This window comes from Erinaceus europaeus, chromosome 4, assembly GCF_950295315.1.
Source record: "Erinaceus europaeus chromosome 4, mEriEur2.1, whole genome shotgun sequence".
Taxonomy (NCBI): Eukaryota; Metazoa; Chordata; class Mammalia; order Eulipotyphla; family Erinaceidae; genus Erinaceus; species Erinaceus europaeus.
Window position 1 is genome coordinate 75,732,840 of NC_080165.1, and position 16,617 is coordinate 75,749,456.

The 16,617-nt window shown below is 34.0% G+C and overlaps 1 protein-coding gene across 1 annotated transcript in view; it reads left to right on the top strand.

Moving 5' to 3' along the window:
* Positions 1-16,617, top strand: part of LMBRD1 (LMBR1 domain containing 1) — an 84,584-nt gene that overhangs the window by 5,349 nt on the left and 62,618 nt on the right. The window contains exons 2-3 of the mRNA XM_007529031.3: positions 2,215-2,391; positions 9,536-9,596. Of these exons, the coding sequence (XP_007529093.1) occupies positions 2,215-2,391; positions 9,536-9,596 (238 nt within the window). The remainder of the gene's footprint in view (positions 1-2,214; positions 2,392-9,535; positions 9,597-16,617) is intronic.

Sequence of the window (16,617 nt, forward strand, 5' to 3'; positions counted from 1 at the left end):
GACTTTCTGTATTTAAAAATTGTTTTTCCGACACATAGTTTATCTTCAGAGAATTCATAGGAACATCTATATAGAAAAGAAAGGGTTTATTGACTTAAAATATAATTTGAGTTGGGAAACCTTGTGGTAAGCTTCAAGAAGTGAAGTGGGTGCTGTGTGTGTCTGATTTATGCAGTAGTCAGGGCAAAATAATAGTGTATTCATATTTAGTAGCTTTCAGGGGCCAGGTGGTGGCACACCTGGTTGAGTGTAAGTATATGTTATAATGCACAAGAACCCAGGTTCAAGTTCCTTGTCTCCACCTGCAGAGGGAAGGCTTTGTGTGTGGTGAAGCAGTGTGGCAGGTGTCTCTCTGTCTCTCCTCCCTCTGTCCCCTTCCCTCTCTATTTCTGGCTTTCTCTATCCAATAAATAAAGATAACTTTAAAAAATACATATTTGCATATTTAGCTACATATTTAACAGTTACATATTTAGCAACTTTCTGGATTTACCAAATGTTTTTATGAAGGAGAGGGATGGTCATATCCAGTAGAGGAACATACAGTGACCAGTCCTGCCAGGCTCAGGGTCTGGGTCCTCAACAGTAAAGCTCTTTCTTGGCTTTCTATCCAAAGCCAAATATAACTGTATTACTTATTCCTTCAAAGGGTTGTCACAACTTTCAAACCAGAAACAGAGTTTCTAGTTTCAAATCAGAAACAAAGTTTCCTTTTCTGAACCTTGGGAGAGTCCATGTCAATTTTACTCAGAAAAAGAAAGGGTGTAAAGTTGCCTTAAAAAGAAAGAAAATTGACACAACCAAGATGCGAATCTAATTTAGTATAATGCGAATACTAATTTAGTATAGTAGCAAGTCTTCATTTAGTACTCTACTTGTTTATTAGAGTTAGTACCAGTGTTCAGAAGATTTGATTATGGTGGTGAAAGAGAACTTTGTTCAGAGAAAACTGTAGCACAGTGACTCAGCTTCAAGCCTCTCATCTTGTAATACTTCACTGTTTCAATCTTGTTCTCTTAGTTGGTCAGTGTACATTATATTACCATTTTTGTCTATAATATATGTGTACATATATATATGTATATATATATTTAAAAAAAAAGATAGCAAGGATAATTCTGCACCATTCCCACCATCAGAGTTTTGTATCCCTACTCCCTCCATTGGAAACTACAGTGGTTCTCCCAAGGTCATAGACATGGATTGACTAGTATTTCTGTAACTCTCTGTCTGTATTTATATTATATATAGTTGCCCATTTTTCCCATGGTCCCATCTTCTCTTTATTTCCAAGTCACACCTTCACCTATTACTACTTCTGAATGTGTTTCCTTTTTTTCCTCTTCTCTCTCCGGGTCATGATGGGATTGGAGTTCAGAGCTCTCTGGTCATGTTCCTCTTATCACTTCTCCCCCGACTCAGAATATGGACCAAAATTCTTTTTGGGGTGCAGAGTAGGAGTTCTAGCATCTATAAGTGCTTCTCCACTGGATATGGACATTAGCAGGTTGATCCATATTCCCAGCCTGTTTCTTTCTTTCCTTAGTAGGGTAGAGCTCTGGAGAGATGAAGTTCCAGGATACATTGGTGAGGTTGTCTGCTCAGGGAAGTCTTATCTCTATATTTATTATTTGTACATTATTGTGTTACCCAATAGTACAAACTATTTCTCTGTTTTTTCTTACAGTACCATATACAACATACTATTGTATAAATATTTGAAACATGGTAAAATGTTAAAAGTTATGAAAACTATGTAAAGTTGCTCAACAAATTCATTGTCAATACAGCACATTATACCTGAAATACCAGTAGGGAGTAGCTCCTTGTTAATTGGCATGTTTATATATCAGTCAGGTTTTAGGAATGGAACCTAGTCACTCAGTGAGCACTACCTTTATTTGTCTACAATTCCCTCTGAGTATAGCAGAAGTTCTCAACATTTAGTTTTAAGACCACTGGCAGCCTTACCTGGGAACTTACTTAATTTTATTGTTGTTTCATTGCATTTATTCTAAGTGTTTTGAAAGGGACAAATCTTGAACAAATTTGTAAGAGGTAGTGGACATTTTTTATATGTCTGAGAGAATCTTTTACTTGACATAAAGTTTCTCAGTAAGAACCTTGAAACATACTGAAAACTGATTTTAGAAGCTCCATAGGGCAATAACAAAACCTTTCTTTTTTTCTTTCTTTCTTTCTTTTTTCCTTCAGGCTATTTTGGCATTCTGCTGGATATATGTTCGTAAATACCAAAGTCAGCGGGAAAGTGAAGTTGTCTCCACCATAACAGCAATTTTTTCTCTGGCTGTTGCACTTATCACATCAGCACTTCTACCAGTGGATATATTTTTGGTTTCTTACATGAAAAATCTGAATGGTACATTTAAGGTAAATACTGCATGATATTTCCTTTCAATTTTTGTGGCAATTCAGTATTAAGTTTAACTGTCTATAATACACTGATCTTTATTTTTATCTATGGGGATAAATAAGAGTGAAAATACAGCATAGAGGTTGAGAATTTGACAGGTGACATGGACAACTAAAAATAGACATAATAGACATAACTATCAATTTGATATCCTCTTTAATTATGAAAAATGCCTTTAGTTAATCTGAAAATATACTAGTAATCATTACAGCTTTTATTTTTGGGATATATATATATATATATATATATCAATGAGTGATTTGATTTGCATTAATGTAGTAAACAGTTTAGAAGAGCTTTTATTAGTGATAAATCAGAATCTTAATCTTTTTCTTACATATCCTCTTCAATTATGAAAAATGCCTTTAGTTAATCTGAAAATATACTAGTAATCATTACAGCTTTTATTTTTGGGTCATATACATACATATATATATGCATATATATATATATATATATAATCTCAGTGAGTGATTTGATTTGCATTAATGGAGTAAACAGTTTAGAAGAGCTTTTATTAGTAATAAATCAGGATCTTAATCTTTTTCTTACTGTATATTTGGAGTAAATGTGGTATAGTGAAGAGACCACTAGGATGGAAATTTTAAGACCTGAGTTTTAGTTGTTTTTTTTTAATATTCATTTATTTATTCCCTTTTGTTGCCATTGATGCTTTTTTATTGTTGTAGTTATTATTGATGTCGTTGTTGTTAGATAGGACAGAGAGAAATGGAGAGAGGAAGGGAAGACAGGGGGAAAGAAAGACACGTGCAGACCTGCTTCACTGCCTGTGAATCGACTCCCCTGCAGGTGGGGAGCTGGGGGCTCAGAACCAGGATCCTTATGCTGTTCCTTTCTCTTCGTGCCATGTGCGCTTAACCCTCTGTGCTACCCCCCAACTCCTGAGTTTTAGTTTTAACTGTCTAGCAGGAACATTTAGTTAAGTCAGTTAACTTTTCTGAACTTCAAGTTCTTTATTTGTAGAGTGAAGGATGTTAGACTGGAAAATTTCTGAATTTCCATTTAATTATACAAGTTATTTTTAATGGTTCCTGTTAGCTTGAGCTATTATGAAATAGGAACTGTGTGCCATTGTTATATCCCCAGTGTTGTGGCACACAGATGGTACTTACATATTTTATTTTACTTTTTGCTTCCAGGGTTATTGTGGGTGCTCACTGCTAGAACTACCAGTCTACTGCTCCTAGAGGCCATTTTTTCCATTTTATTAGATAGGACAGAGAGAAATTGAAAGGGAGGGGAAGACAGAGAGAGAAAGAGAAAGATAAACACAACATAAAAGGGCTGACAGTAAATACAAGTATGGGTTCTTGGTAGAAAGAAAGCCTAGACTTTGAATACAGATGGAAATATATTTTAGGTTTGGTAAAAAGTTGAATGAGCTCCTATCTTTTGACTTCAAAATATTTTAGCAACCTCATTGTTATTATTTCTCAATCACTGACATTTTGTACTATATGATTCTTTATTCAAGATGGGTTGTATGGGGGAGCAGTCTTAAGCATTGGAGATGTTTAATGGATCCTTGCTGCTACTTACTAGATGTCAGTAGATTTTTGTTCTCACATCTATTTGTCTCCAAATATTGTTAAATGCCCCTAGGAGACCACATACCTCATAAATGAGAACCACTTGACTAAGTGAGATTATTAAGTAAAAAGTAAGGAAAGTCTTGCTTATTTTTAAGTTGTACTTAGAATTTTAAAAAGTCATCTTGATGACTTTGATCCACCACTGTTCATCTGTGGCTAATGGTGGTGCTTTGGATTGAGTTTGGGAGCTCTTTTGCCTCAGACTTTCAAATTTGATGCACTACCTCTGTGATAACTCTCCAACTCCATTTTTTCCCCTTTAAAAAGGTTCTTAATGTTCTCTTTTTTATTAGTTTTTCATTATCTTACATTCCTTTGGATCTTAAATGACTACAAAGTTCCTTTTGGGTTCTACTTTGGGATGCAATAGTTTATAAAATATAACACCACCAATGCGGTGTTCAAAGTCTAAAAGAAGGAGGGTTTCATAAACTAAGCACTCTTGACAGTATACCAGATATCTTAGAGTCAAGACAGTATATAAAAACTAAATACACTGGTAGTACTTGAGTGATGTTGTATATTTTACACATATTTGTAGCTTTAAAATAGTAACAACAATATTCCTATTGCCCCAAAATGTGGTTAAACAGAAGGTTGTTGCAGAGTGAAAAATTTCATTGAATCACTGGGTTTAATTCTCTCCAAACTTCATACTTTTAATTTTTTTCAGAATTTTTAAATTTTGTAACTTAACTTATAATTAAATATTAGCCAGTAATTAATATCTCCTGGTTTATGTTAGAAATTGATAGGCAGCTTACATGAGATGAATCTAACTATTTTCTATTTCATTTTTTATACCCCTCCCCCATGAATGTGCTTATATATTAAAAAATATGATTGGAATCCTGGTGCACGCTTCCCCCCTCCCCCATTTTCAAAATCTGTTTTTATGGTACTTGGACCTACTAAATAATAAAATGACTCAAGTCAATCTTGAAAAATTAGTATTTTAATGCTTAATAATTAAAGAAGCACAGTTGTTAGTAGCTGAAACTTTGACTATGCACATATTCATTGGAATATTCTAATCATTAATATAAAAATATTTTAATCATTGCATTTAATTCTCCCCAGTGCTTTCCCATATGGTAAGCACTCTTTTACAATTTCTATTTTCTATGTGCATAGAAAATGTTTCTATCATTATATTTTAAGGCAATAATTGTGTGAGTTTAAACTATTGGCCCCAACTATTTCATTTCCTCCATATACTCATAAGTACTCCATATTCTATCCATCTATAACAGTTTATATAGACTTTAATGTCATGATTTTAGTCCACTATGTGAATATATAACTAATACTTAGCTATTTATAACTCAATATTTTGATTGTTTTTAGGTTTTTTTTTAATATCACTGCACTGAATATTGTATTAGCAAGGGTTCTTGAGTCAAAATCAAAAAGCATTATTTGATGCAAACTGGATTTTTTTTTTAAACCAGAGTACTGGTGAACTCCATATGAGAATTTATAGGTTTAAAAGTCAGAAAGTACACAAGTTCTTATATAGTTGGCATTTTTCATAGTGGCAAGCTTTCCTAAAGTGCAGTGATTTCAGGAGAATTACCTCTACCTCACTTTGTTCTTTTACATAGGACAAGCAGAACAATGATTTGCAGGTAGATAAATATAGTGGACTTGGGTTCAGTGTAGTGTAAGTTTAGACATAGACAGATACATGTGCATATTAGGACGTTTCAGTTACTGAACAATTAGAAACTTTGGGCTGGTTGATCCCATGAGTAATTGAGGTTGGATGCTATTCCACTTAATGGGAAGTCCCGTGTGGGCTAGATCATAGCTAGGCAACCTGCCAAGAGCTCACAAGGACATTCATTCGACAGTATTGCTTTCTTTAACACTGTATTTATATCTGTCCTTATTTGTGTGAATCTTTTTAGGATAAATTCCAAAAAAGAGTATCTAGGTCATAGATTACCTTTGTTACTATTACAGTGAGTGGCATTTATATTTCAAATGATGCTTTTAGGATCAGGATGTCAAAATACTGTACCCCCTCATATATATTGAGATTTTAATTGGAGATATATAATTTGGCTTTATAGTCTTTTCATGTGGGAACATGTAACTTGAACTTTTTTCAGATTTTTTTTGTTGTTGTCACTGGGACTTGAACACTTTAGGTTGATGAGTTTGTTTTTTTTTTTTTTTTTGCTAGAAAGACAGAGACAGAGATAGGGAGAGACACGACAGCACTGAATCTTCTTTCAGTATAGTGGGGGTCAGGGTTGAACCTGGTTAGTGTTTGCAATCAAACAAGTGACTAGACTAGTTTTTTTTTTTTTTTTCTTTTAGACCTGATATCCATTATGCGGGTGGATCCAAGTTATTTATTTTTTATTTTTTTTTTTGGATCCAAGTTATTGTTTGGGGAGATGATGTCATGGCTGGAAAAGGAGCAGAAAGCTGGATCAGGGAAGAGAGTAGCTCCCTAATATGGGAAAGGGGTATAAATATTATTGACTGTAAAGCCCATCAATTTGATTTGGTCTGGGGCCCATATTCGGCTTAGGAACCTATGTGACCTCTGCATCCCTGTAGATCTGAACTCACATTCTGTGGTCATGAGTAGGAACATTTTAAGCTGCTCCAATATCAGGACCCATCTTCCTCAGGTGTAGCATAGAGTATGTTGTCCAGCCTCCGAAGACATTCTCTACCTTCTCTACCTTATTGATCCAGGTTGAGGGCAAGGTCCTATGGGGGGCCCACAAAGGGGTCTATTTTGTTGTTCTTGATTGAGATGGCTGGTAACAAGGCAAGAGGGATTTTTCAAGGTCTAGGCCCATGATGTCTGTTTGGGAATCTCAGGACTATCTGAATAGGGCCCCAGCTAATGAGGTGGTCTGATAGTGACTAAAGAGTCATCATTAAAGTATGCCAGTCTCTTGCCCTTATTCAGCTTTTGCAGTCCTTGCTTTGATAAGGTTAGCTTTGGAATGAGTAAGAGAACTGTAATAGGAAGTAGGTGAGGAGAGTATCTAAGTCTAATTAGATACTATTTCATTATGAACTTTATACTGACACACTGCAGACTATTGTGTACTTTTGCATTCAGGTATATACTTTGCCCTAATTTATAGATACATGTGGACATACGCTCTTTCTCATGGGACCTGGTCTATATCTAGGCTTTGGGACTTTGTTAGGAAGTGAACCACCTGGTATGGAATTTGAGAATACTATGAAAGGAAAGGTCTCACCCGAGTAATGAGGGTGAAGGGTTGACATTCCATGCCTGACATCTCTGGACACAGTCTGAAGTGAAGCATGCTGAGGTGGTACTTGTTGCATTGATTAGGATGGGATCAGTGGATGCAGTATCATTTGGTATGAATTGAGAGAAGCATGCAGGAAAGTGAGCCCCACCCTAGAGATTCCATAACTAGGGGAACTAGTCTCTTAAAAGGAAGTGGGAGGTTCCTGCTGTCGTAGGGTTTAAGAAGACAATAGATAGTTATTGCTATGATCACGTTATTTGGCAATTGGGTTAACTTTGAAATATCCCTTTTTTAGGATTTGCTGTATCATATACAACATCACCATAATTTATGTCTTTTGACATTATTTGTATATAGCTGTGCCACCGGTTGCTTCTGTTCTCCCCAATGTAGGCTTTTTAGAGAGTCAACATATCAAAGACTCAGCCTGTGTATTAAAAAGACTCAGTATGTGCTTTAAAAAGTTTGAGACATACAATCAATTTTTCCCCTCTCATATTGATTAAATAGTGATTTATATGACTACAAATTGATAGGAGTGTACATAAACACCATGCCCACCACTAAAAGACTGTGTCCCATCCCATTCACCCTCACCCTCACCCCAGAGTTTTTACTTTGGTGCCCTACTCCAAATTCAGTCAAATCCTGTTTTTAGTTTCCCTTTATGTTCTTCTTTCTCAGCTTCTGTTGATGAGTGGGATCATCCCATATTCATCTTTATCTTTCTGATTTAGCTCACTTAACATAATTCCTTCTAGCTGCATCCAAGATGGGTCAGAGAAGGTTGGTTCATTGTTCTTAATAGCTGCATAGAATTCCATTGTGTATATATACCACAGCTTTCTCAGCCACTCATCTGCTGTTGGGCACCTGGGTTGCTTCCAGGTTTTAGCTGTTAACATCATTTTTTAATAGCCTGTATATCTTATTGTTACTGGTTACATACCATTTTTATTGTGTATTGTCTCTTAGGGTCTTACATTTGTAGAGCTAAGTTTGGATTTCGCTTTTTTAAATATTTTATTTATTTATTAATGAGAAAGGTAGGAGAAGATAGAAAGTATCAGACATCACTCTGGTACATGTGCTACTGGGAATTGAAAGCAGAACCTCATGCTTGAAAATCCAGTGCTCTATCCACTGCGCCACCTCCCAGATCACTGGATTTTTCTTATATTTTTATTCATATAGGCATTTGTCAATAAGGAATTCATAGTTGTTTTTCTTTCCTCCAGGGTTATTCCTGGGGTTCAGTGCCTGCACTCTGAATTCACTGCGCCTGTGGTCATATTTTTCTGTTGTTGTTGCTGTTGTTATTGTTGTTGGATAGGACAGAGAGAAAGTGAGAGGAGAGGGGAAGATAGAGGAGAGAGGGAGACTCCTGCTTCATCACTTGTGAAGTAACCCCCCATGTAGATGAGGACAAAGAGTTTTTTAATAGAAAAAAAAGGACATAAATTAATTAGAACTTTTCTACTGAGACTGTCCAAGTTTAACTTTTCATATACATAACATTTAGAGTATTTGATAAGAACACTTGCTATTAAATCTCACTTCTGATTCACTAGTTACAATTTTTTATTTGAAAAGATTAACATAAGTTCTATTTTTTACACTTATTAATTTAAAGAACACTTATGTGACATGATACAAATGAATTTAATGATTTTTTGCATTTTAAAGATGTATATTATGCTCAAATATTCTCACAAATCAGATTATCACTTTGCTTTGCTTCAGAATAATTAGCATGGTTCGCCAGTTCCTTGCTTCACTTGATGCTATTATTATTATTATTAACCTTTCCAAAACAAGATCCAGTGAACCTGTATTTAGTTTCTTAAATTTTTTTCAAAACTTCCATGTATGTACCTCTCTCTTTTATTTACACTAGTTTTTCTCCTTTTAACTGTGTATGACTCTTATTTCTTCAGATGTCAATTTTGAATTGTTTTAGGATGCTATACTTAATCTTCAGTGTGACTTAGGCTTTCCATATATGTGACTTAAATGCCTAGCATCCATGTGTTACCTCAGAACTTTGTTGTCATCTTATTTTAGCATTCAGCTATTCATATTAATTTACTTGTCATTTTCTCGCTGTTTGCAGGTGCAGACCATTATTTATTTGAATTAATTGTGCAGCTAAAAGTAATAGTCACATTAAAACTTAAGTATACTTGTTAACAAATGGATTCTTTATTACTATTCTATTACTTTCTTTTTAATCCTAGGATTGGGCTAATGCTAATGTCAGCAGACAGATTGAGGACACTGTATTATATGGTTACTATAGTAAGTATTTTTCAATTTCAATTCCTATCTGAACTGATAACCAAAAAGTAGAATAAAGTTATATAAACTTTTAAACTTTGATAACACACTTGAGATTGCCATTTTTGATATCAGAAATAGGTAATAATAGCATTCATACTTATATCCTGATACTTCTTAAACCATCTTTGCTTCATTTAGGTTTGCTGTATCACTTTTTTATGGGGGTTCAATCAGCATTAAATCTTAAGTAGATTTTTTATATTACCATTACCAGCTGTACTCTAGATTTTAAAATATTTTTGTTTACAAGATTCTGTGATTATAGATTTTAGTTTTATGTTACACCTTCCTTCAAAATTCTGTGTCCCTCACTCCCCACTGACAACCATCTTAGTTCTCACAAAGTCTTAGATTTATTTTGTAATCTAACTACTTTTCCGTTTTTTTCTCTCCTTAACTTCATGTGTTTAACCTCTATATTCTATGTGTGAATGGAACCATCCTTTATTGTTTTTCATCTTCTTATGTTATTAAGCATAATCACTTCAAATTCTATCCATTTTGTCCTGAAGGATGCAGTATCTTCTTTTTCAGTTGCATATATTGTATATATGTCTCACAGCTTCTCTATCTAGTCATCTTTGAATGACATTTAAACTGTTTCCACTCCTTGACTATTGTAAACAATGCAGCTATGAACATTGGGGGTATAAACCTCCCTTCCAATTAGTGGTTTTATATCTCCTTTGGCTATATACCTAACTAAGGATGGTATTGCTGGATGATAAAGTATTTCTATCTTTACTTGTTTAAAAAGACTCTCCATACTGTTTTCCATAGAGTATGTGCCAGTTAACATTCTCAGCAGTGAAATAGTTTAGTTTACTTTCTCCACCTCTCTCTACCGCTTGTCATTATTTAATTTTTGATTTGTTGATGTGAACCATTTTCACAGGTGGGAGGTGATATATCATTGTGATTTTAATTTTCATTTCTCTAATAATAAGTGAAATGGAATCTTTCTATAAAGATTTAAAGAATCTTTCTATAAAGAAAGATTCTGTGTATGTATGTATGTATGTATACTTTCTGTAGAAAACTTGTCTCTTTAGTTCTTTTGCCTACTTTTTATTGGATTATTGCTATTTTATTGTTGAGCTGTGTGAGTTCTTTATAGATATTTGATATCAGTCCTTTATCAGATGTGTGATTGTACTCTTGATTTAAAAAGCTAAGTTTTCTAGGCTTTTTTTTTTTTTTTTTTAGTATTGATACTTCTTCTTCTTCTAGCGTTTGCCCTTCTTCTGTAGCCAGTTAATGGCTTTGAAAGTGACTGGGATCCATGTGGATTCAGTCGGCTAGGAAGGATCGTCAGTTTCCCCAATGAATGGGTACTCACGGGATGCACCACGGGAAGGTCTAGAGAGATGTTTCTCTGGGGATTTTGTACCAGGTTGAATGTACTTTTCAGAGCCAGTTTTATTCAGTGATTGTGGCTGATTGTACCCTCTCTTCTTCCTTCCTATTCTTATACTTTTCTTTTTTTAATGTTGAATTATAAAAATGTTAACAACTACCTAGATGTTTTAAAAAATTTCTTATTGAATAAGTAGAAGATTTTTTCTTTTTTTCTAGGAATGTATAAGTGCTATGTCAGGAATATTTTCATTTCCCAGAAATAGATTAAGTTATTGAATAAGACTTTCAATATAACACCAAATTGGAGACTGAGAAAAAAAATCAAAAGTTTTTGATTAGAAAATTTTGGGGTTTCAGGTTAGGGAAACAACATAATGGAGACTTTTATGCCTGAGGCTCTGAGCTCCCAACTTCAATCTCCAGTACCACTATAAACCAGACCTGAGCAGTGCTCTGGTCTTTCTCTGTGTCTTCCTATACCTTTCATTAAAATAAAATAAAATAAAATAAAAAATATATTTTAAAATATTTATTCCCTTTTGTTGCCCTTGTTTTTTTTATCATTGTAGTTATTGTTGTTGTTGTTATTGATGTCGTTATTGATAGGTTAGAGAGAAATGGAGAGAGAAGGAGAAGACGGGGGGAAAGAGAGATAGACACCTGTAGACGTACTTCACCGCTTGTGAAGCAACTCCCCTGCAGGTGGGGAGCTGGGGGCTGGAACTGGTATCCTTACGCCGATCCTTGTGCTTTGTGCCACCTGCACTTAACCTGCTGTGCTACTGCCCGACTTGCTAAAATAAAATATTTTAAAAATTATTTAAAAAAACACTCAGGGTTTCTATTACTACATAACTATAATGCAACTGATTAGATTGTTATGTAGAAAACAGAAGTCTTACACATGTACAGACTACTATATTTTACTCTCACCTATAAACCATTAATCCCTATACCCCCCAATTAAGAAAAAAATATAGAAAAAATGCAAATGTAAAACAGCAGAGCATTTTTTCCATTTAACTTAAAATAAATCTTCCACAGGTTCTTTCTCTTTTTAAAAATATTTTTAAATTTATTATTGTGTAGAGACAGAGAGAAATTGAGAAGGGAGGGGAGGTAAAGAAGGAGAGAGAGAGATAGATAGACACCTGCAGCTTCTGCTTTATCACTTATCAAGCTTTCCCTCTGCAGGTGGGGATCAGGGTCCTGAACCTGGGTCCTTATGCACTGTAATGTGAGCACTTAACCAGGTGAGCCACTGCCTGGTCCCTTTCTTTCTCTTTTATTTTCTTTCTTTTTTTAGAGGGAAATAGAGAGGCAGAGAAAGAGAGTGAAAGAGACCATAACACCAAAGCTTCCTTCAGTGCTGTGTGGTAGCTCAAGCCTGGGTTTCACACATGGCAAAGAAGCACACTATCCAAGCAGGCTGTTTTTCTGGTCTCTTAAAAACAAATGCTGCAAAAGGAATTCAGAGAATAATATATCATTATCAAGTGGATTTAGTCCCAACAGTGCAGGGATGTTTCAACATGTGCAAAGCAATTAATGCAATACATCACATCAACAAAAATCAAAAGATAAAAATGCATGATCCTAGATATAGATACTGAAAAAGTACTTGGCAAAATTCAGTAGTCATTTATGACAATTAGTAAAATAGGTATTGAAGGAACATATCTCAATATAATGAAAATCATTTATGACAAACCCCAATGATAGCATCATACACAGTAGAGAGAAAGTTTTTCTCTGAAGGGCAGGAATGAAACAAGGATGCCCACTCTTATCACTACTGTTCATCATGCTTTTAGAAGTGCTAGCCAAGCAATTAAAAAACAAAGATTTTTAAAAGATCAAAGACATATCCAGTTTGAAAGAGAACTAAAAGTATTGCTGTTTGTAGATGACATGATGATAACAAGGAGAAAACTCTAAAGGATTCAATAAGAAAACTACTAGAAATAATCATTTCATTAAAGTGGCAAGGAACAAAATCAGCTTATATAAATTGTTGCATTTATTTTTGTATGCAATATGTTGTAAGAAAGTATAAGTTAATGAAATGATCCTATTAACAATTACAATAACAACAACAGCAACAAAAAGAAAATAATTTGGAGTGATTCTAACAAAGAAGGTGAAAGACCTATATAATGAATATTGTGAGATGTTGAAGTATAATAGGCTGGGGAGATAGCACAGCAGTAACATACCAGACTTTGATGCCTGAGGTACCATTGACTCCATTTCAATCCAGAATAGCTCTACATGCCAGATCTGAGTAGCTTCAGCCTTTCTATCTTCTCTGTCATGACAATAAATAAATCAGTCTTAAAATAGAAGACAACAGAAATGGTTCATCCCATGTTCAAGGACTATAAAATAAACATTGTTAAATGGCTATCTATAAAGCAATTTATAAATTCAGCACAATGCCCATTTAAAATTCCAATAAAACTATTCAAAGAAATTGAGCAAACAATTCCAAAGATTGCATAGAACCCCAGAAGACCTTGAATGGGCAATGTGAATATAAGGGGAAAGAGAAATGAATGCATGGCACTCCTCATTTTTAACCATACTACAAAACAATTGTCATTAAAGCCATTTTGTATTGGAACAAAAACATACTTAAACCAGTGGAATAGACTCAAGAGCCCAAATATAAACTTGTACATATATAGACATTTAATTTATGACAGAGGAGCCAAGACCATACCATGGGGAAAAGAAACCCTCTTCAACAAAGGGTGTTGGGGAAACTGGTCATTCACGTGTAAAAAATATGAAATTAGGTCTCAAAGCTAATCAGACTGCTAAAGATGACTTAGACATTAGATCCACCAAAAAATATACAGAATAAAGTATCAGTGATATATATTCTTTTTTTAAATTAATTTATTTTTATTTATTTCTTTATTGGGGAATTAATGTTTTACATTCAACAGTAAATACAATAGTTTGTACATGCATAACATTCCCCAGTTTCCCATTTAACAATACAACCCCCACTATGTCATTTATCATCCTTCATGGACCTGTAGTGATATATATTCTAATAAGACATAGGCATTAGAGATATGTATAGAGTCTTGATCCATTGGCAAGGGAAAACAAAAACAAGAATATGTAAATGGAATTCTATAAAATTAAAAAGCTTTTACATATTGAAAGAAAATTCCACTAAAACAACTCAAATGCAACCTAACAATTGGTAGAAGGTATTTTAACATTGCATATCCTATAAAGTGTTGTTGTCTACAGTATATAGAGAATCATACGAGTACAAATGACTAAGCAACCTAATTAAAAAACTAGGCAAATGGTCTAAATTGACACTTCTCCAGAGAATGTAAACAGATGGCCAGTAGATATCTAGTTATTTGAAGAGGTTCAGTGAAGTTACCCTGTTAGCATTTATTATTATGTCAAGTAAAAGCCAGAGGGAGCAACAAAACACAAACCCAAATCATGCTCTTCTATGTAAAATATGAGGATTCCATTAAAAATAATGGAATATCTTATGATCCTATAACCAATGGTAGACATTTATCCAAATGGGACAAAAACCACTGATTCGCTGGTGGTGGGAATGGTGTGGAATTATACCCCTGTTGACATGTAATTTTGTAAACCAATATTAAATCACTAATAACAAATAGAAATTGATAATTAAAAACAAAATAAAAACACTAATTGATAACATTATATGTACTCCTATAATCATGACAGTATTCACAATTGCTAAAATATGAAATCAACCTAAATGCCCATCAAAAGATGACTAAATAAAGAAGTCATAGGATATACATGGGGCACTACTCTGCCACTAAGAAGGAAGACATTCTACCATTTGGGCTGAAGTGAATGGAACTCAATGTGATTATGCTAGGTGAAGTACCAAGAAGTGGGAGAAAATCCTGTGTGGCTTTACTCGATATAAAAAACTAGATTGAACTTGCAAAACAAAACAAAAAACCACCAAAACTACTGCTTTGTGAAAACTATTGTGATTAGCAGAGGGAAAAGGAGAAGTAGGGAGAAATAGAGAACTTTCTTTAGTGTGGTGGCACCAGTGAACTTTGCTCATGGATGTGTGAGTTTTATCAGTTATATTAGTATGAAGTTATAGCCCCTGGATTTTGTAGTAATATAAATAAGTATATATTTTTAAGGATGGGAAAGTTTTTAGATATGATATTCAAGGATCATATGGTGTCATGGATATTTGTATGTATCTGTTTATATCCATCCATCCATCCATCCATCCATCCATCCATCCATCCATCCATCCATCCATCCATGCTTTCTGTTCTTAGTATCCAATTTCCATTTTAAGATTCCCACCAGAGCCCAAAAAACGATAACTGGAGTTTCAGTTATAATGTGTCCATTTCTTTCTGTAAGCAGGAATAAAGAACAAAGAACACAGAAAGCAGGAAACAAGAACACAGCAGAAAGGAAAATAGGTATTGGACATGGCAGCTAGCAGTTTTGACCCTGGATTTTTTTCGGCTAAATGGGATAATTTTAGAAAGCTTTTAAAATTCCCTGAATATCTTTATACATTGACTCTTTAAAACAAACAACAAAAAAAGTTTGTAATGGTTAATCATAATGTTGACCCAGGTTATTCTTTATCATAGTGTTTAGTTTAAAGATGGTTTTCATTGGTAGTTGGGAGAGCTAAAGAATGTCTAAATATTCAAAAGTCTAATGTATCTAAGTTAATTTTCTTTTTAAATTTACTGAGGTTTTAATAGTTTACAGTATAGTCTTTAGCGCATAGTTATAGCCACTCATCTCCCTTGAGAATTGTCTAGAAAGCACACCAGGACTCCAGTGCCTCTCAATTTAAGAATACAGTTTTAAAAATAGAGTGCATAAATTAAAAATCATAGAAATTATCCTATTTTCTTTGCCACAGTTTTTGGCCACGTCCTTTCAAATAAGTGTCTATTCATTTGTAGTTGTTAGCTCTTGATTATAAAAAAAACAACAAAAAACTTAAGAGTTTGATTTTTGCCAGTTTCACTGGACATGAAGTTTTATTTTTTCCTTAATGTTTTCTTTGATGTTTTAGATCTTTTAAGCCAAACAGTCTTTTTATCTTTTAATTGCCAGTATCAATCTTTTAACAAAAACATTTCTAAGTAAAAGCATACTGAAGATCTCAAGCAATGAATGTGCCATCACCATTGGCATTAAGAATAATTTTTCTTTACAAATAGCATCCAGTTTCTAGCAAAACTTTAAAAGGAGCAATTTTTCTATTTCATTATAGTGGCAGCAGGCATTCTTCTTTTCATTTACAGATATGTAAGCCCAACATGATGCTAGAACTGATCTAAAACATATAAAAATGTTAATTCTGTCTTTACAGTTTAGAGGTTAGCATTTTAGACTGAATTTGTAGACTGAATAAAGAAATCTTTATGAACGACAATGTAAAAGAACAGTTGGATTGCCAGAAAACAGCGTAGAATGTTATGGCTTACGAAAACATTTAGAACATTGCTCTAAACCTATTTTGATTCATAGTCTGGTTGATACTAAAATCAGTTTCTTTCTAAATTGTCTATTCTCTGCTTCCTTACTGAGTTATTTATCCCTAGTG